Source organism: Schistocerca cancellata, chromosome 2, assembly GCF_023864275.1.
Source record: "Schistocerca cancellata isolate TAMUIC-IGC-003103 chromosome 2, iqSchCanc2.1, whole genome shotgun sequence".
NCBI classification, from domain to species: Eukaryota; Metazoa; Arthropoda; class Insecta; order Orthoptera; family Acrididae; genus Schistocerca; species Schistocerca cancellata.
In genome coordinates this window covers 593,871,180-593,892,739 of record NC_064627.1, presented here as the reverse complement: position 1 = coordinate 593,892,739, position 21,560 = coordinate 593,871,180, and the positions used below count along the sequence as shown (strand labels likewise).

Here is a 21,560-nt window from a genome sequence, read left to right as displayed (position 1 = left end):
CCAAGCAAGTGATAACAGGGACATGACTCTTATTTCACATAAATGGAAAACTATTGCATACATAATTTCTAATGGTTTGGAAAATGAAATAGAAGAGCCTGTGGGAGTAGATTAAATTGATTTAGTAAAGTGACAAGAGAAACTTTTTGATTGCTGAGAGGGTGGAGGTTATTGTAAGTGAGATTAAATGTCCAGATTATAATTGGCCTTTTTGTTGTCTGTGAATCCTCTCAGTTATAGTACTTGGTTCAAAAGTAAGCCTTTTTGTCTGATCCATCAGTTTTACCATTGTGTGAATATGCTCTTTATTGTCTGAGGATTTTTCCAACAAAATGCATGTAGTAGTGGCAAGGATGGAATTCTCACATCAACAACACATTATGCACTTTGGACTGCAGAATTGCAACGGTTGGGTGGAAAATGTAAATTTACATGTATGTGTGGCAAATCATTCATAGAAGAAGGTGATTTGCTTAGCCACAGATAAGAGGATCTGGACACAAGCTTTCAAGCTTTAAAGTAATTTGACCCCTCCCTGCTTTAAGTGTTGCGAATCATGCTTAGACATGAAATATCGAACAAGTTGCAACAAAATTTTTAGACAGAGTTTGTCACTTTACATGTGACCAAGAGCTGTAGCAATACAGTATGGCAAGTTTCCATCAAAGACCCTAAAGTGTTAAGCAAGTCCCATTCAGTAACAGCTATCTGGTTGCAATCTCCAAAATTGGTCTACTACTAAACATCATTCGTAGTGATACATTTTGTCTCCCAATTATCCAGACAAGTTTTCCTTGCATCCCATACAGGAATGTCCACATTATGAGGGCAAGCGTTTATGTAATGTTTCCTCCACTGTGGAACAATGTCGTAGCATGGTAGGCACAAGGCAATGGCTTCAGTCGATGAAAATAAATAACATTTCACACAATTATCAGGTTTTGGTGCCATTTAGGAGTAAAATCTTGTTGCATGCAACTTGGCAAAACATTACAGTGAATTTTCTTTCCAATACTGGCACACAAGGGTGTACCCAAGATCTGAACTGGGGGGGGGGGGGGGGGGGGGGGGGATGGCAGGTCATACTAGTCTCAGGAAACAAGGACTTGAGACAACATACAGCACTTCTTATTAAATAAAACAGTAAACCAGTGAAAAACTGCTTTTAATAAACATTTTAAATACAAGAATGCACTTGTACAATCCGAGAAAACATGCAGCATTTGTTATTAAATAAAACAATAAACTACTGAAAAACTGTGAATAACCTATAGTGGGGGCCGCTGCCCCCCCCCCCCCCCCCCCCCTGGCCCTCACTGGGTACACCCATGCTGGCACATCACTCCAACACATTAACCAGTCCATGTGCTCTAGTTTGGATGCTCCCTCCATCAGTGTAGAACAGGGGTAATCAATCTCTTTTACCTACCAGTCAATTTTGTGTCTTTGTTACGAGTAAAATTTCCTAATTTCCACAATAATGATCACTTATAAAGTAGGAAAATATCTTTACTTTATAAAATTTGTAAAGCAGAGCTACAGCAAGTTAAAGCATATAATAATAGTTACTTACAAAATTCTTTATGTCAAAATTTTATGAAAACATGATGAAAATGTTTTTAAAACCCTTATCGCCTATCGCCCAACATGACACAGCTCGAATGCCCTCTATTGGGCAGTAGGGACCAGGTTGATTGCCACTGGTGTAGAACAATCAAAGTTGTCAGTGTACAGCCACCATCATTTGTCACTTCTAGATCATATGATTGAGGCAGATCCACTGGTCTAGAGTATATTTGCTCTCAATGCATATTCTGGTTCTGAATTTTCAGAGTATCATACAGTACACCCTCTCAGCTCATCAGTACCAGTTGCTATCACTGACATGCTTCATAACCACTGTGCCACCATTTGAAAATGGTTTGGGGAAAGCAATGGACTTACAGAACCACATTGTCTTCCTGACAGCAAATCAAAGATTTTGCAAAGCCACCAAATTCCACTGTGCATTAACGATGAGGTTAAAATTGAGCTTAGTCGACTTGAACAGCAATAAGTTATGTTCCCCAATCCCTACAGTCAGTGGGCTTCACTGCTAGTGGCGGTCAGGATACATGGCAGCTCTCTTCTGTTGTACGGAAACTTTAAGCCAACCCTAATGCTCAGGCAGACATAGATCCTTATCCCTTGCCTTTTTTGGATGACCCTTTTACTATACTTCCAGGTGGTAAACTGTTCTCCAAAATCAACCTAGAAGAGGTATATCTTGAGATTCCTATTGACAAAGACTTGAAGATTACACCATTTGGACTGCATCAATAAAACAGGTTTCCTTTTGACGTCACTAGTGCTGCAGCCATCTTCCAGAGATTCTTCAACAGACTATTGCCAGCCTTCTATATTGTGTAAATTGCCTTGATGGAGGTAGACCTAGCACAAACTGGTAATGTAGTTGTAATTTGTCATAACTGTGTTGGGAAAGAACAAGCTCCAAGCACAAATAGCAAGCACTGAAGCTAAAATCGTTATAGCTGCAGAAAGGTGGCTAAAGCTAGAAATAAGTTGAGCCAAAATTTTTACAAAAGACCTAACCACGTTCAGGAAGGATAGATTAAATACAGTTGGTGGTGGTGTTTATTGCTGTCAAAAGCAGTTTACCTAGAAGTGAAAGTGAAGTAGATAGTTTCTATGAGTTAGTATGGGTAGAGGATATACTTGACAACTGTAATAAATTAATAATCGATTCATTTTACTAACCCACTGAAACAGATGATACAGTTGCTGAACAGTTCAATGAAAGCTTGAGTCTTATTTAAATAGGTACGCCACTTATACAATTGTTGGTTGTGGTGACTACAATCTACTATCCGTATATTGGTAAAAATACATGTTTAAAGTTACCAGTAGGCACAAAACACTGTCTCAATGTACTGAATGTTTTCTCAGAAAATTGTTTTGAACAATTAGCTCAGTAGACCACTCAACATATAATGGTTGCAAAACCATATTTATCCTGTTAGCAACAAATAATCCTGAGCAAATAGGGAGCATCATGATGGATACAGAGATTAGTGACCATAAGACTGTTGTAGTGAGACTGAATACCAAACATCCAAACCTACCAAAAATAAATAAAAAAGCAGATAAAAATTAGCCTGGCATTTTTCTAAGAGACAGTCTACTCCTTCTGATCTGACTATGGAAGCATAGACCAAATGTGGTTTGAATTCAAAGAAATAGTATTGATGGCAACTGACAGATACCCCCTTTGTCTGAAAAGTTCCACGACAGGTTTCTTTTTAAAAAAAACAGAAAATTGCAATTACCAAGTAATGATTCTATCTCATATCGAAGTAGTCCCCTTGGCTATCTATACACAGTTATGAAAGTTTCTGGAGGTCTTGGAAACAAGCATGGAAATTTTCTGCTTTGAAGCTTGTAAGCTCATTTGACATGGCCTGTTGAATGTCTGTGATATCTTGATGAAACTTTTCTTTCAGCCACCTTTTCACTCACGGAAACAAGAAAAAATCACAAGGTGAAAGATCTGGCAAGTATGATGTATGTGGGATGGCAACAACAGAATGTCTGACCATATCCTCAGTAACAGATAAAGCACTATGTGGTTTTGCATTGTCATGCAGTAAGAACCAGTTCTGAGAATGCTACAAATCAGAAAGATTATGTCGAATTGCCTGTCACAAACATTTCAAGACTTCGATGTAAAGAGTCAGGTTCACTGTTTGACATGCAGGAACATACTCATGATGAACTATCCTTTACTATAAAATAATATGGTCAACATTGTCTTTGTTCTCGATGATTGTCATTTGACTTTTTATGAGGCTGGTGATCCAGGACTCCGCGATTCAGAACTTCGATGCCTCGTGTGAGGGTCATACTTGTAGCACCATCTTTGATCTCCAGCAATAATCTTTGACAGAAAATTGGCATCATGTCTGGCTCTATCCAGTTGTTCAACAGAAATTCTTCATCTTTCCTCATTCTGTTCATCTGTTAGTGTGTGAGGGACAAGTTTTGCATTAAAGTTTCCACCTCCCTAAATGTTCACGTAAAATCTTATGACATGCATCATGAGTCAAATTAAGTTCTTCTGGTATCACATGCACAGGTACATGACTGTCTTCTTGCAATAACTGTCTTACATGCTCCAAGTCTGCATCAGTATGTGCTGAAGAAGGGCGACCAGCTCTGGGATCGTCTTGCACTGAATGTATGCCTTCACGAAACCTGTTGTGCCACTTGAAAACATTACTCCTTGAAAGTGCCTGGTCTGCATATACTTACTTAATCATTGTCCATGTTTCACTAGGGGTTTTCTTCAGCTTAACACAAAACTTAATGTTCATTCTTTGTTCATAATCAGCATCCCTTGTTTCACCGTAACTAATGTTCCAAGGACCTAAACAGTGCGTTGCTAAGCACAGCTCTGCCGCCTAGTGAGTTTGCACAAAAACACGGCTGAGGTCATTTCAAGGATCCACACATAACAGGTAACATGACAACATTTGTTCCTTTTTACTATTGCAAACTCAGAAACTAAAAAAAAAAAACTGCCCTGGAGCTTTTCTAACAAAGGGAGTACATACCACATAAAGTAATAAGTGATGGCACTGGGCCCCCATGGCACACAAAATGGGTCAGAACAATGTTGCAGAAGGAATTAGCCAAATTTAAAAGAACACAAACTCTCCAAGATTGGCAAAGTTTTACAGAACTAAAAAATTAGCATGAACTTCAATGCGAGATGCTTTTATGTTTCCGTAACAAAACTCTGTCTTGAAGTCTGGAAGAAAACCCAAAGAGATTCTGGTCATATGTAAAGTATCCCAGCAGCAAGAAGCAGTCAATAACTTCACTGTGTGATAAAAATGGTGATGTCACTGTTGACAGTGCCACAAAAGCAGAGTTACTAAACACTGTTTTCAGAAACTCTTCACCAAAGATGATGAAGTAAATATTTCATAATTTGAACCTAGAACAATTGCCTGCATGAGAAACTTACAAGTAGTCATCCTTGGTGTAGCTAAGCAGATTAAATCACTCAATAAGGGCAAGGCCTCCAGTCTGGATTGTATGCCAGTCAGGCTCCTTTCAGAGTATGCGGATACAATAGCTCGATCAGGAGTTATCTATCCCTTATTCTTGCTTCTGTTATGTTTCCTTTGGAGTAAATTGTGACCCAAAGCACTGCAGTAATATTTTTATGAAAGAGTTAAGTTTTCCACTTAGAGAGTCTGCTTTTCAAATCTTTTCTGAGCATTCTCTCCATAATTTCTCTACAAAAACAATAAGTCACTGTTAATGATTACAGTGATCAGTATATTTTACTGGTAACACACGACCACAAAGGCCAGATAATCCACTGAAAGCTGATTTTATATTTAAAGGACTAAAAATTGTTAGGTTTAAAAACAGACTGCCAATGGCTGCTGCACTATGTGCTTCCATACTCATAAGGAATTTTGCTAAGGTGCATAGTCCATAGGTGGGGGCCAACAACTGCCAGTGTCTTTGATCAGTAGTGTTGTGACAGAAAATCAACATTAAAGTCCCCACAAAGATTTGCATAACCTTCCTAAACCTGTTACTAACAGGTTTGTGAACTTTGGATATTTCCTGCTGGTAGCCCATAAACTGTCAGTACTGCAAGCTCGTGTGATTCCTGATCCACTAACATGCCAAACATTCAAAGAGCTGTTCAACACAACATTAATTAATCTAAAGGGACCAGGATTTAATTTCATTTTTTGCATAAATTGGCACACACCCTTTCTTGTTACTGGTTCTACAGTAGAGTGACTTTAGCTTGAATCCATGAAAATCATTATGTTGAATTTTAGTAATTTCCATTTGATGTTCAGATTTGCACAACACATTTGCACACATTTCATCAAGCCATCTATGAATATGAGATGGTTGGTTGGCTGGTGAGTGGGAGAGAGGGGTAAGGGATCAAACAGTGATGTCATCAGTCACTCGATCCAAGATCGTGGATATGAGATGTTCATCCATTTTATTAATGAAGCTTCAGATATTTTTATGGAAGATATTACATGTGTTTTCTTCATGATCTTCAAACTAGAATGAGAAGCATTCATCATACAGAATACCATCAGATCAGAAAATTAGGAGTTTCATGACAAGTGCAATAGTTTGAAACAGCCAGAACAGCAGCTTGGAAGAAATGACAAAATTTGATCATCAAACACCATACAAGGATGCATGCAGAAATTCAAACAAAGAAAATGTGGTTAAACAAGATGGGAAAAAATTGTGCCTAAAACTGGAAGTTCTTTTACTAAGTGACAGGGATGGTAGATAGTCCACAAAGTTTCTGAATAATATTCTAGAAAAGAATTAAATCATAACTAAAATAAGGGAAAGGTAACCACTCACCCACAGTGGATCAATGCATGGGGCACAGAAACACATAACAGAAGACAGGAGTCACACTAGCTTTTGAGTCCTAAGGGAAAGGGCATTTGGGTGTCTGTGTTGTTATCTTTGAGAATGTGTACTTTTGCTAGAAACAGAGCCAGTGCTCAAAAGATAGTGAGAAAGCTGTTTTCTAGTATGTGTTTCTGTGCTCCATACATCAATCTGTTATAGGTGAGTGGCTGCCTTCCCTCCATCCAGCAATTTCCATCATTATTCCAACATCATGTCACTGCACATTATTCCAAAAGTAACACAAAATGTTAATGAAAAAAAAAATATTGCAGTAAAAATTAACAGCCTTATTGTGATTGCCAGAACAAATGACAGCTACAATGAAGAAAAATCACACTTATTTTGAAAAGCTGTTTATGAAATAACACACCATACAGTTCTGGCGAAATTAATGTTGTGTACAATCCCAAAATTACCAAACAATCAGTTTAATAAGTCACAGATGCAAAATACTAACGCGTATTCTCTACAGATGAATGGAAAAACTGGTAGACCTCAGGGAAGATCAGTTTGGATTCCGCAGAAATGTTGGAACACGTGAGGCAATACTGACCATATGACTTATCTTAGAAGCTTGATTAAGGAAAGGCAAACCTACATTTCTAGCATTTGTAGACTTAGAGAAAGCTTTTGACAATGTTGACTGGAATACTCTCTTTCAAATTCTGAAGGTGACAGGAGTAAAATACAGGGAGAGAAAGGCTATTTACAATTTGTACAGAAACCAGATGGCAGTTATAAGAGTCGAGGGGCACGAAAGGGAAGTAGTGGTTGGGAAGGGAGTGAGACAGGCTTGTAGCCTATCCCCGATGTTATTCAATCTGTATATTGAGCAAGCAGTGAAGGAAACAGAAGAAAAATTTGGAGTAGGTATTAAAATCCATGGAGAAGAAATAAAAACTTTGAGGTTCGTCGATGACATTGTAATTCTGTCAGATACAGCAAAGGATTTGGAAGAGCAGTTGAACAGAATGGACAGTGTCTTGAAAGGAGGGTATAAAATGAACATCAACAAAAGCAAAACGAGGATAATGGAATGTAGTCGAATTAAGTCGGGTGATGCTGAGGGAATTAGATTAGGAAATGAGACACTTAAAGTAGTAAAGGAGTTTTGCTATTTGGGGAGCAAAATAGCTGATGATAGTCGAAGTAGAGAGGATATCAAATGTAGACTGGCAATGGCAAGCAAACAGTTTCTGAAGAAGAGAAATTTGTTAACATCGAGTATTGATTTAAGTGTCAGGAAGTCGTTTCTGAAAGTATTTGTATGGAGCGTAGCCATGTATGGAAGTGAAACATGGACAATAACTAGTTTGGACAAGAAGAGAATAATATCTTTGGAAATGTGGTGCTACAGAAGAATGCTGAAGATTAGATGGGTAGATCATATAACTAATGTGGAGGTATTGAATAGGATTGGAGAGAAGAGAAGTTTGTGACACAACTTAACTAGAAGAAGGGATCGGTTGGTAGGACATGTTCTGAGGCATCAAGGGATCACCAATTTAGTATTGGAGGGCAGCTTGGAGGGTAAAAATCATAGAGGGAAACCAAGAGATGAATACACTAAACAGATTCAGGAGGATGTAGGTTGCAGTAGGTACTGGGAGATGAAGAAGCTTGCACAGGATAGAGTAGCATGGAAAGCTGCATCAAACCAGTCTCAGGACTGAAGACCACAACAACAACACAATCCCGTACAGATATGACATTCCAGCCAAAAACAGATACATTTATTGATTAAATAGCTAAATAATGACAACAGCAGATGGGCAGAATCTCCTACAGTAATGGACATAAACACCTTTCTCAGAGGAAATGATTTTAAAAGGCATGGACTGCAACTGGTGTCTAAAGGAAAAACAGCTTTGTGTACAGATTGAAAGCAGAGCTGGTAAGTGAGACAGAAAAAAATCATCATTAAGAATAAAACATATCTACAGAAACCAAAATAGTTACTCAAAATTTATCTGGGAATAATTAGTTGAATGAGATCTCTGGAGTAGTAATGACAAAATCAAATCAGAATCCAAAATCTGCTTCGGAAGAAGAACTAATACCACTGCAAATTAATCTAAAAAGAAAAACCAGTGATGAAGACAGCAACATATACTAGACCTAATGGGACTGAGCAGAGCTGTAATACCTCCACAACAGAAATGAAAAAAAATAAACAAAAATCCAAAATCCACTGCAGAAGAAGAGGAACTGGAACTAAGCCCAATTAAGTGAATGAGCAGCACCAGGCAACAGTTGTACAAAAGAAAAAAAGAAAAACCAAATAGAATAATGCCTACAAGAACTTCAGTAAGGAAAAAGATAGCATGTCAACATCTGGCTGGTGATTTTTTTTATGATACAGTCAAAGAATGAAAAAATCTGGAAGTTACTATTAGTGGCAAGAAATAAAAACATGATAATCAAATAGGGACTGAGAATTGTATCATAATGAAAAAGAAATTAAGCTCAGAATTCTGTATCAAAATGTGTAATACATGGGCAACAAAAAATTAGAAGCAGAAGACTTACAAATGAAACACGACCAGACATAGTGTGTAAGTGAACATGGATTAAAAGACAAATGAAATATGAATTTTTACCATAAAATGTTATATTCTTGTAAACTATTTCTGCAGATCAGAATTTAAAAGTGGAGGAGCAGCAATATTTTTTAAAACAGGCTGAAAATTATGATAACATTATGAATGATACAAACAAAAATGTACCCAAAAGTGAAGAAAAAGACTTTGAAATTACAGGTATTCTGTACAGTGATTTAAGAGTATTCAGTGTGTAAATGTCACCAAGTGGTAAAATAAATACTTTGCTAAAAAAATACCAAATTTTCAGAAAAACAAACAAACTGAAAGACTATGTAATATATGGTGATTTTAATACTGGTATGGGAACAGAGACATAAAGAAAGCAAAAATTTGAGGAGCTGCTAATACTATATGAAAGCTACTGTACTGGAACCAAAATGAGTGACTTCGGAAACTGAGTCTGTTATTGATAACATTATACTAACATAGTTAGCAACACATATACAACAAAGGTTCTACAAACAAGACTTTCTTATGACTTTGGGCAGCTATGTAAAGTATATGGAAGCCTGAACTCAAAACAGAAAACAAAAATGAAGAAATCAATGAAAGAGAAAAGAACAGTGGCCATACACTCTTCAAGCCCAGTGAACAAATGAAAACTGGAATGCTTTTCAAGAAACATTAGTATACTGCTTTAAGAAAGCACTTCCGGATACCAAGATTAAAAGAAAAATTCTTCAAAGCAAGCAGTGGATCATGAAAGAAATAATAGAACTGAAGGCTACCTAAAGAGTAATAAAACAGAGGTGAAGTACTGAAACCTACAAAAAGCACCAGAAGTAGTACAGACAATTGATAAGATAAGCAAATGGCAAATCGATTAATGAAATTATTTCAAAATCATCAATAAAATGACAACAGCATGAGATATAATTAGCTCTGGGAGGGGTAACAAAAAATACGCACAGAAAATAAATGAAACAGAAGAAGTATGAAAGTGAGTAACAAAATCGTGACAGGTAAAACAGAAATTGCCAACATCCTGAAGAATAACTACATAGATACAGTAGAAAACCTAAAACATGGATGTAATAACCAAGGAAATCACCAGACCACAGTAACAGACCTTCTGCCCTATCCTCACCTAATCCTATCCTGCTTTATTTTTGTTTTGTTTATATTTGTTTCCTTTATATTATTTCTGTAACTTATCCGACATGTCCAATACTATTGTAGCAAGTGGTCTATGTTCCTGAAATCATCATCTGAGGAGGAAGTGAGAAGAGTTATAAAAAAGCTACAAGCAAAGAAGTCTGCTGGACATGATGAAATGTGAAACTACCGAATCAAGCAGGTGGCAGCATAAATAATTACACCACTACTGGATATTGTCAACTGATCATTCCAAGAAGGAGTGTTTCCTGATAAACTTTAATTAATTAAAGTAGTGCCTGTGCATAAATTACAATTACCTTTAGTATCAGACTTCTCAAAAAATAAACAAATAAATAAATAGAATAGAAATGCCCATAGTCAACAGAGCAACTGATTACCTGAAAAAGCACAATGTAATACCTCCAGCAGAGCCTGGATAACAGAAAATTAAATCAACAGAAACAGCAACTGAATCATTAGCAGAATTTATTGTAAAGGCCTTGGATAACAGGATGGTAGTGTCTGGAGTCTCTTGAATTATCCAAGGTGTTCCGGCCCGAGATGATGGAGTTGGCCAACTGTGCATGAGGTGTGCTTGCTTGTATATATGAATGGTATGTGTTTCTCTTTTGCTAATGAAGGGTGTGACCAAAAACTAAGTAATGTTTTTTAATTGTGCCTGCCTGAAACTTAATGTGTCTTCTTTACAGTAAGCAGCAATCTGTCTTTTCCTACATTGTTCACATAGACTACAGATTTTTCAGAAAATGGCTAGATATTCTAGTATCAAGTTACCACATGCACCGCCAAGAGAATTACAAAACTTCAAAACTGAGATGGTCCCTGCAACCTTAAAAATATTTCTAACAGAAGAAGAATATAGTGTGGCTGAGAATATGAGAAGACGGTGCGCAAAAGTCCATGCTGTTAGCGACAAAATTTATGTACCATGTTAAGAGAAACTGACCTTAAGAATTAGAGTTAGAAAGTAACATAGAATTAGAACCACTCATTTATTATCAAAGATAATATTACGACACAAAACTGTATTTTTTTAAACCCTGGTGCTGTAAATCATTGTGAATTACACATCATTGTGTGTTATGTAACATTACTTATATGCTGTGCAACCTGTTACATGTACTCACTTTGTCTGCTTTTATATGTATATGCATAATGACATGTCCTTTGTTACAAGTACATAGCTGTATGAAAGGTAATTTACTTGATGAATAAAAATCACAATCACATCCTGAACAGAATGCTGACTGATGCCTGCACCCACTACTATTATTGCACACTCTTTTCTACGCTCATTCTCTGAAATCATAGATGACATCTCTTATTACATTTCTACACACTTTTTGTAATCCTTGCTCTGCTATTGATGGAAGCCGTATGGCACACCTAGATCCCACATACCTGTAAGTTTTAGGCACTGTTTGGTATGAGGGCATATTCTTTTAAAAGTAATTCTACAACCAGCCTCTGTGGTGAGGCATGTGAGCATTCAGTTTACATCTTGCACCAAGCAAGGTGGTGCAGTAGATAGCCACTGGACTCTCGTTTGGGAGGACGGTGGTTCAAACCTGCGTCCGTCGATCCACATTTAGGTTTTCCGTAATTTCCCTAAATTGCTCCATGCAAGTGCCGACATGGTTCCTTTGAAAGGCCATGGCCTGTTTCCTTCTCCATCCTTGACATGATCCAAGCTTGTGCTCCATCTTTAATGACCTCGATGTCAGTGGGACATTCAACACAATCTTCTTTCCTTCCTTAAATACTGCAGTAAATCTTGACTGCATGCCACGCAAACAGTGTACTGCTTGTTCCACAAGTGCCAAGCATTCCATATTGCTGCTGACCTTCAATGAGCAATGAGGTAGGTATTTATGATCCACACAAAAACTGACATCACTCACACATTCACTGAAACAAATGCACACTCATCTTCAAACGAAAGACATCACAGAACTATGTGCAGCAATTAGTAAAACTAGGAAGATGGAACCGGATAACAACAAAACTGAACCAACTGGAAAAAAATGGGATATTCTCCTCAATTAATTCACATATTTAAATACAACAGGTGATGCGTAACTGCAACAAGGTAGCACACTTGTGAAATAGGAGCACTGTAAGTAATAAAATCACAGCAAACTATAGGGATTTGCTGCATAGTGCAACTATTTTTAACATACAAATACAATATGCTGATTCAAACATTCTGAAATGTAAATGAAATATAGTACATTGCTGGAAATAATTACAGTTAACTTTTGATAATTTGAAATTTCTAGAGTATTTAGAACAGGCAAGAGTTGTATCTCCGCTAAAGAAAGGTAATGCAGAGGACAGAAAATTACTGATCCATTTTCCTGCTGACACCAGCTCAAAAATAATAAAATCAATTATGAAAGACAGATCAGTAAATTACTTGATTAAATACAACCTTTTAAATGAATCACAATTTGGTTTCCAAAGTGGCAGAAGTAGGAATCAGCCATAGTAGAATTCACAAAAGTGGTACTTGAGCCGGCCGGGGTGGCCAAGTGGTTCTAGGCGCTACAGTGTGGAGCCGCACGACCGCTACAGTCGCAGGTTCGAATCCTGCCTTGAGCATGGATGTGTGTGATATCCTTAGGTTAGTTAGGTTTAAGTAGTTCTAAGTTCTAGGGGACTGATGACCTTAGAAGTCCCATAGTGCTCAGAGCCATATGAACCATTTTTTTGGTACTTGATGCCATTGAAAACAATGAGTGTATCACAGACATATCTGTAGATCTTTCTACGGCTATCAATGTCACTGACCATTAGATTCTACTAAATAAGCAAGAAATATTAGCAATAGGAGGGGTAGCTAATAACTGATTCCCATCATACCTAGCAGATAAGGTACAAAGAGTAGAGATAACACATACCTGAAAGACGTCTAAACTTTTACTAAAACACTTACCAGAAGCAAAATACATTAAAATAGGAGTTCATCAAGTTGGATATTAGGACCAGCACTATTTCTAATATTCTCAATGACTTACCAGAAGCAAAATACATTAAAATAGGAGTTCATCAAGTTGGATATTAGGACCAGCACTATTTCTAATATTCTCAGTGACTTCCCCAGTAGTGTTAGTAATGGGAAACAAATTGTTTTCAGTGATGACAGCAGTGTTATAGTAACTGAGAAAACAAAAGAACTCGTTGCAGAGAAAGAAAATGAAACTATCAGGGAAGTTTATGATTGGTCAATAAGCAATAAAGTCACACTCAACATAAAAAAACAAATGCCCTGTATTTCAGTTTGAAGAGGGAAAATGATGCTGTTATATTTATAGATGTTGTAACAAACGCAAAAGTTCTATGAATGAATATTGATTCTTAATTGAAATGGTGTGAATACAGAAAGACACTTGCAAACATATTGACATCAGCAAGTTAACCCCTTTGCATCCTATCATCAGTGTGTCAACAACCAGTCTCTTTTCAGTTACATACTATGCATATGTACACTCATTTTTTAGCTATGACATTATTTTCTGGCGAACATGTGCACAAAATATGAACCCAGTTTTCAAAATACAGAAAAGGACCACAATAATAGTAACAAAAAATAGTAGCCGAGCTCTTTAGAAAAAACTGTTCAAGCACTGGGGATTTTAACTGCACAGTGTGAATACAGCTACCAACTAGTTTTACACATCAAAGACGACACTGATAATTACTGTAGAGACAGCAATATCCATGACTATGGAACAAGATCTAAACTGGATTTACATTTACCAAGAACGAATAAACATAAAACTCAAAACAGCATTTTCTGTCAAGGAATAAAACTGTACAATAAATTACCAATGGATATAAAAGAACTTGCAAAAACAAACTTGGTTAAAAAGCACCTTTTAACCCATATGTTCAAGAGTTATTTAGACAACAAAGAGTGTGGTTTGCTAAAATAATGTAATACAAATAATAATAACAATAATGAAACATCTAAATCTCCACCTGGCTCATGCAAATCATATTTATTCTTCTTCTTTCTCCTTTTCTGAAAAAAAAAAACATTCTCCTAAATCTATGCAATGATTAACCCTAACACCTAATCCCCTTTCTGGGCTCAACACCTCATTCATTATAGAGGAATGCTGACTCAGTATTTCAGGCTAGTGAATGGGAAGTTACAGTGCATGACATGTTCCTGACATCAGCTGATGGTGTTGTAGTGTCATGAAACAATGTGCGTATAATGCATGTCTACAGTAACAAGGAGTGAGGTATGAATTAATAGTTCAGCAGTGGCCTTTCTCATTATTAAAAAACTTATACGTAAAACAGTGTTGTACACTAGAGGTAAATCGAATGAGGTAGCGCTGTTTTAAACAGAGTGGCCTTGAATTAGGGAAGGTGGAGGCTCCAATCTTCACCCAGGCATCCTGATTTAAGTTTTCTGTTGTTAATCTAAATTATTTCAGGCACATCTGGGATGGTTCCTACTATATGGCCATTGCCAAAGCCAAAACCAACAATACAGGCTCCGATGCTTTTGAAGTCTGTGTGTCACAGAGGACTTCATAAAGGACGAACAAAGTCAATCTGGTGTACTGTGTTGCCAAATAACCACATACCAAGGGAAAATTAGTCTTTAGGGAAAAGCTGGAGTGTTAATATGAACATTTAGGGCTCTCAAACAAGCTGTATTCACACTAAACATTAATGCAGCTGGACACTGGAAGATTGAAAAACTAAATGCACAACTTACGTGTTGTGGAAATCAGCAATTTGCTTGAGGTTGCTGAAGAGGACATCTTTGTTATCCCGCACAACTCGTGGCACAGCAGGGTTGTCGAGTGGTTGCATGTATCGTTCCACTACTTGTCTTAGGTCTCGGCCAAATTCCTCTTCTGTCTCCACCAACTCTCGAACAACTGCCCTGAAAGGAAATGTAGAATTGTTTATATGAGTTGTTTGTACAAACCTTTCCTAGACTCTAATAAATGCAAAAATCAAACCAAGATGAGTTATTCGTGGACAATTTTATAAAACTGTTTTATTATTTCAGCATTATTAATGTGATTAAAATTTCCTTTTTATTACTTATCCTTCTAAAACAAATTCAACATCATTGTTGCACATTAATTGTATAACCATATATATAACACCTGTTCATGCTCTTAGTTTACTTTTGTTGGTCATTATTCACACTATCAATTCAATTACCCAGTACAAATCTTGCGTACTTATATGGCAAATGGTAAAGTCAAAGAAATTACAAATTACCATGGCTGTTTATAGACAACTTGTCAAGTCAATCAGTGGAAGCAATAGAAGTTGAGGTATCACCAGAAGATGAGAATACAACATAAAGTAAAATGTGTAGCAAAAAAAGGATAGAAAAACAGTGACTCCATCCCACGTGAAGGAGTTTTTAATCTCAAGCACAAAGAGGAGGAAACCATCATGATACAGGCAACTAAATGTTTAACAGAGTTCCACCAAAACATACAATCTATAAAAACATAGTTCAGCAACTATAAGTAGACACACAAACACTAGACAATTCAACTGTACTTTTTACTGAACACTTGTGTGAAAGGAATGAAATTTTGTATATAGGTTTAACCTCATATGAACTTGCTTGTTTCTGCAGTAGACACTCCATGAAAGGTGAGGGTTCATGTATTTATGTGAAAAGTGGTTTCATTTGAAGTCAGAAATGACCTTATTACATTAAGTGTAGATAAATATTTTGAACTATTAGCTGCTAAAGTAAGAGAAAGTAAATAAGCAAAGCAGTTGTCAATCTGAAGATTGTTTTGAATACCAGTCAATCTGAAGATTGTTTTGAACACCACAGTGCTTTACTAAACATGGTCCTGTTGGAGTGGTATGCTGTTGCCTTCATCTGAGTTTTGGACTTCCTTACCTAGACAGTTACAGGGAACCTACAATTGAATGTGGACTCCATACCATGGTGCAAGTTGGCATTTTTCACATCAACGAACATTGCCAAAGATGAAAGAAGTGATGAATGACATATAAAAATCCTAGGATTGACTGGGGATCAAACTCAAGGTCTTTGGATTTGTAGCCTGTCACTTCACCACTGAGATACAGGAGAACATAGCTCGTAGGCTAAAAATTTAAATGTAGTCTTTGTGTACCAGTCCTCCAGACCTGATATGGACATTTTTTTGTCAAGTCTAAACCAGAGTTTAGATAAGGTATTGTGTTCAAAAACAATCATCTGTGGGGATTCAAATATCAATACAGTGAAGTCAGCAATGCCTACTTAAATATTCTGTACAATTGTGTGTCTTCACTTCTTAAGTTGTCCTAGTAGAGTAATCAGTCTTCAACACTGATAGACCATGTATCAACAAATATAGAGAGGAAAAAATGCTGTATGAAGGCTAAAAATCTAGGCCTATCTGTTCATCTATCTCAGATATTAAATGTAAATATTTGTGTAGAAAAGCCCCTAAATTAAATATTTGCAAAAGGGTCTTCTCATTGCAGGAATTAATTTGAAGAATCATTTGGCAAAACACTGCATTCTTTCAGAGATTAAAAAATCCTCTAAAACTCTTAGGCGTCTCAATTCCACCAAAAATAGGCTGACACATTCTTTTTGCAATTTTATAAAAACTGTTAAAGAATTTACAGAAAGTACTGCTAGCAGCTAAAACCTTACAAACCATAACATACTACTGAAAGCAGAAAACAAAAGCAAAGCAGCCTGGAATATAATCAAACAACAGACATCATACAGTACATTGCACAAAACACTAAAATTCATAACTTAAAAACAAAGACAGTCAAATAATCCATCCAAAACGAATGGCAAATATCCTGAATGTTTACTTTAACAACTCCAGCCACTAAACTCAACTATCCAGAGAAAGAGAGAGACAGAGAGAGAGAAGGCACAAGTTATATGCCTATTTAAAAAATGACCAGTCTAGATAAAATACCAGTTTGTGTCCTTAAATCATGTGTAAAAACCATAACACCCCCATTGACAAAAATGATCGATGAATCATCCAAATCTGGCTGTTCTCCTGGATACCTAATGTGAGCATACCTTAAAATGGTGATGCAAAAAATGTGGAAAACTACACACCAATCTCTTTACTGTTCACCACTTCCAAAATTATTGAAAAGCTAATGAAAAATAGATTACCAAAGTACTTAAATAAATTTAACCTTCTTTGCAATGAACCCAGGCCCAGAAGAGATACAGAATCTTCTACAGCACTTTTTACAAAAACCATTCTTGAGGTACTGGACAAAGGTGATCATGTGAATGGAATTTTTTTAGATTTTACACCACTGACCACAAAATTTTATTGTATAAATTAGAGTTACTGGGAACAAAAGGTTAAAGTCATACCTAGAAAACTGGGTGCAGTCAGTTGAGATCTCACATACTTCAAAAGGATTTTTAGTGAATCAGACCCAAAATATATTACATAGCCATCCTAGAACTGGTTATTGAAAAACAAAGTAAGCCTAAACGTAAATAAAACTAACTTTATCTACTTCCGTTGGAATAACACGCACTATAATGCTACATTAAAAATTGACACTGAGGGTATTAGAATGTGTAACAGACACCATCTTATTGAAATTGAATGTAGACTGCCTTCTGAAATGGACAGAACATGTACAGGCTTTTGCAAAGAGACTATCTACAGCATGTTATGCTCTGCAAATCCCTGCACCAATGTGCAATATTTCATGCCTAATGGTGACCCTGTTGTGATATAATCACGTTTTGGGGAAAAGTTTTGACACTGTACTGATCTATGCTAAAGCTAGAAATTCTGCTGTCTCATGGGAATGCATCTTCCAGATTATAATGTACCCAAGAAAAAGAAGTCTTCGTCAGTATACTACAAACAGTGCAATACATATCCATGAGACTAGATCCAGTCAATAGTTACATACCTGAATGGAGGAGGGGGGGGGGGAGGGTAAAAAAACCGAAATAGTGTGCCATAAGTATATAAAACTGTACAACAGGCTGCCACAGGAAATTATAGGAGTAAATGATCACCATACCTTTAGTCAAGGGCTAAAACATATTTAGTAAGTAAAAGTTTTCAAACTGCAAATGATTAGCATATTTAAAATAACTGTAGTTTGCCACTTACTATTCATTAATACTCTATGTTTTAAACATTACAGTACAAGCGTTAAGTGTTGCAGTATATGACATACTATAATTATAAATATTGCAAAACTGATTATAAGAATTGTAAAAGCTGTAAGAATCTATGTATATTTATTTAATAAGGAACATTGTACCAACAATTGACAACATCCATGCAATTTGTATTGTTCCACGGATGAATAAAAATATCTTCTATCCTCTCTTTTTCTAATTGTTAACTATCCAACAATAAGATGCCGCAATTCAGGTCATGGCGTATTATAACTGTAACCTTCAAAATTCTGAAATAACAGTCGTTCTTTTAAGGGCTTAAGTGTTAAGTGTCATCTTGAATGATACTGCAATGCACGATTCCCTAACGGCATCTTCTATCCTTCAACAGAGAGTCTGTGAGAATTATATAATGTCAATCGGCGAGGGTTGAAAATCCATCTCCAGCCAGTATTTTACGATCTTACTGTAGAACTGGGCGCTTCAGTCTCTGCACGTGCAGTGATGCCGACAGAGCACTGGAAGTATGGAAATCACTTTTTGTACTTTATGAGCAACATCTACCGACGTGAGGACTGAAATGTGGAGCGTTATAAATTGCTGTAATATAAATATCAATCGCACAAAAGCAATAAATCAAAAACAAAAATGACTGGCGTTGATGCTTCTGAAATAGTTTGTGCTAGTGATCCAGGTAAGGAATTTGGCCATTGTTATCGAACTTTACAATTGAAGAATGCTCAGTCACACATGTAAGAAAGTTTCAATAGTAAGCATCGTGTTATCTTTCTGGTCCAAACGAATATTACCCAAATGATTTGGTTTCTTCTCGAAACTCATACCTTATGGAAAATGCTCTTTCTTCTATGAAGTGTCAGTGTATTTGCTAAATAAAGAAAAGGCTTTTTTTACTTCAAACGAGTCGTTAACTCATCTTACCTGAAAATGACGAACTGCCAGTAGGTAGGTAATTGACCTTCATTTTTCTTTAATATCCTTTCTGGATACTGGTAGTGGTATTAATAATTTCACGTTGCGAACAATTATTAATAAGCTTGTATTTTGTCAGGTATCCTTCAAATAGATCAAGAGACAACTGAAGTTATGGGATGTCTTCCCTGAAAAGGTTGTACGGTTACGCTATTTACACGTTTATTTCCGGCCCTGCTAATCTAATTCATCTTTTTGTTTGGCGCTTATAATACTTGCACTGTACATGCATAAAAGCTTTATAAGCAACTTTTGTGTACACCGTACAATACGAAGCCATTCAGTATTCCTAAGCTAGGCAGTTAACATTGGGAATGTGATAACAGTCCAACTAAAATATCGCAAAATTGCAGTTTTCTTCGGATAAGTAAGATGTAACGGAAGCTGGCGCTGTGTGTACCGGTGTCTCCAGGGTTGCTGCAGCATTGTATTCAGAATTTGCAGGCAAGTACAAAAATTATATTTTCATTATCGATACTTATTGTAACACAAATTTACAACTTCCTATGTAATGGACGAGCGTACCATTCTTTAACATTTAATTATTTATAACTCGCACAGGATGATTCACGAATAACGGACGCATTTGTGAAACACAACGACAGTATTGTCCGTCTTGTTACATTTAAAACTGATTTGCTACGTTCTCTCTGATATATCTCTTAAGAGAAGCTTGATTATTGAATTTCTTTGTTCGTGTTGTTCTTTTGTCATCGCGAATCACATTATCTTGCTGATACACAACGCGTGTGAAACAGTTTCGTTGTACTGAATTGTAAAGTTTTGGTGACCCAAAAAGTTCGAGTCGTCTTTCAGGCTTTAACGCGAAACCGTGTCTCTTTATCATACTGCATTCAGGCAACCTGGCTATGTGTCTAACGAAAAAATACCTCGAGGACATCACATGAAACAATGAATTGGTGAAGGCAACTTTGCAGTGAATTCTGAGTAAGTTCACTCGAAGGTTTTCATTATATCTCCATACAAATCGCAGAATATTAAGATCTACTGAGTGATTATGCTTGGTAATGATACATAGTGCGTAGTGTACGTTGTAAATGTATAGTATAGCAATTGGTTTCACTCGAATGAACGTAGCGGTGAAAAAGTGTGGAATCTAGCGAAGCCCTCTCCCGGAGATGCAGTACATACATGTAGGAATAGATTCATAGCGCAGCGGGAAGTGAGAATATGTGCCCTTCTGGAACAGTTAACCAGTGCTGCTTGCGTCTAGTCGCCATGAGCCTGTACTTGCACTCCAAGCAAGAAAGGCACTCATACAGGTTCGTGCCTCTTTCTCAACATGTGTGCATGAGTGATTCCATTCACAATAGAGGCGCGCACGCTACTCCAGTGATGAAGTTGCAGGTTCATTGCGTCTCCATGGCTGGTCAGTGGCCTGTGGGTTTGTGTATGCTGGCGATGTGAACCAGCGATGCTGCAGCATAAACGTGCCCACTAAAGACAGTCTGAGGACTACTTCTTTTAGTGTTCAACCCTGAGGTTGGTTTGCAGCAGAGCGCCATTCCTCTCTTCTGCCTGCCTTCCTCTTCATTTCCACGTATGTGTTACGTCCAACGTCACTTATTAACTGTTGCATGTATGATATCCTTGGTCGCTCCATCCGATTCCTTCCCACAGTAGCTCCTTCTGCTATTGTTCCAATGATGTTGTTGTGTCATAATATGTGCCCTACAAGTTTGTCTCTTCTTGTTTGGATGTGCCTCCACAGAGATCTGGTTTCCTGTACTCTTCTAAGCACCTCTTCATTTGTTACCTCGTCTCTCCAGCTGATCCTCTTCATCCTTCTGTAGCACCACATCTCCAGGGCCTCTCTTTTCTCTTCCAATTGTCCAAGTTTCACATCCGTATAGGGCCACACTCCAAACGAAACCTTTCATGATACGTTTCCTTATTTTCAGACTGATGTTGTTGCTGGTGAGTAAGTTCCTTCTCCGATTAAATGCAATTTTGGCCTTTTGTATTCTGGTCGCAATTTCTTTCCGGCTTCTACCATCTCTTGTGATTTTGCTTCCCAGGTAAGTAAATTCCTCTGTCACTTCCAGCTCCTGTCTTCCAATTCTCATTCTCAGAGGTTCATATTCTGCTTCTGTACTGCATACCATTACTTTAGTCTTTTTCTTGTTTATTCTCATACCATACTGATTGCATAGAATTTTTTCCAATGTTCTGAGGACTTCCTCTAGATTTTCTTTTGTCTTCGTGACTATGGC

General features: G+C 37.0%; 2 protein-coding genes across 2 annotated transcripts in view; both read right to left on the bottom strand.

Annotated features, from left to right (window-relative positions):
• Positions 1-15,047, bottom strand: part of LOC126162232 (obscurin) — a 720,647-nt gene extending 705,600 nt beyond the window's left edge. The window contains exon 1 of the mRNA XM_049918601.1: positions 14,932-15,047. Within this exon, the coding sequence (XP_049774558.1) occupies positions 14,932-15,029 (98 nt within the window). The 5' untranslated portion in view covers positions 15,030-15,047. The remainder of the gene's footprint in view (positions 1-14,931) is intronic.
• A 2-nt stretch (positions 15,048-15,049) lies between these two features.
• The window catches only part of LOC126156822 (uncharacterized), a 69,749-nt gene continuing 63,238 nt past the window's right edge, over positions 15,050-21,560 (bottom strand). Inside the window, exons 4-5 of the mRNA XM_049916335.1 lie at positions 15,088-15,102; positions 15,050-15,055 (exon numbers count right to left, since the gene is read on the bottom strand). Coding sequence (XP_049772292.1) covers positions 15,050-15,055; positions 15,088-15,102 — 21 coding nt within the window. The remainder of the gene's footprint in view (positions 15,056-15,087; positions 15,103-21,560) is intronic.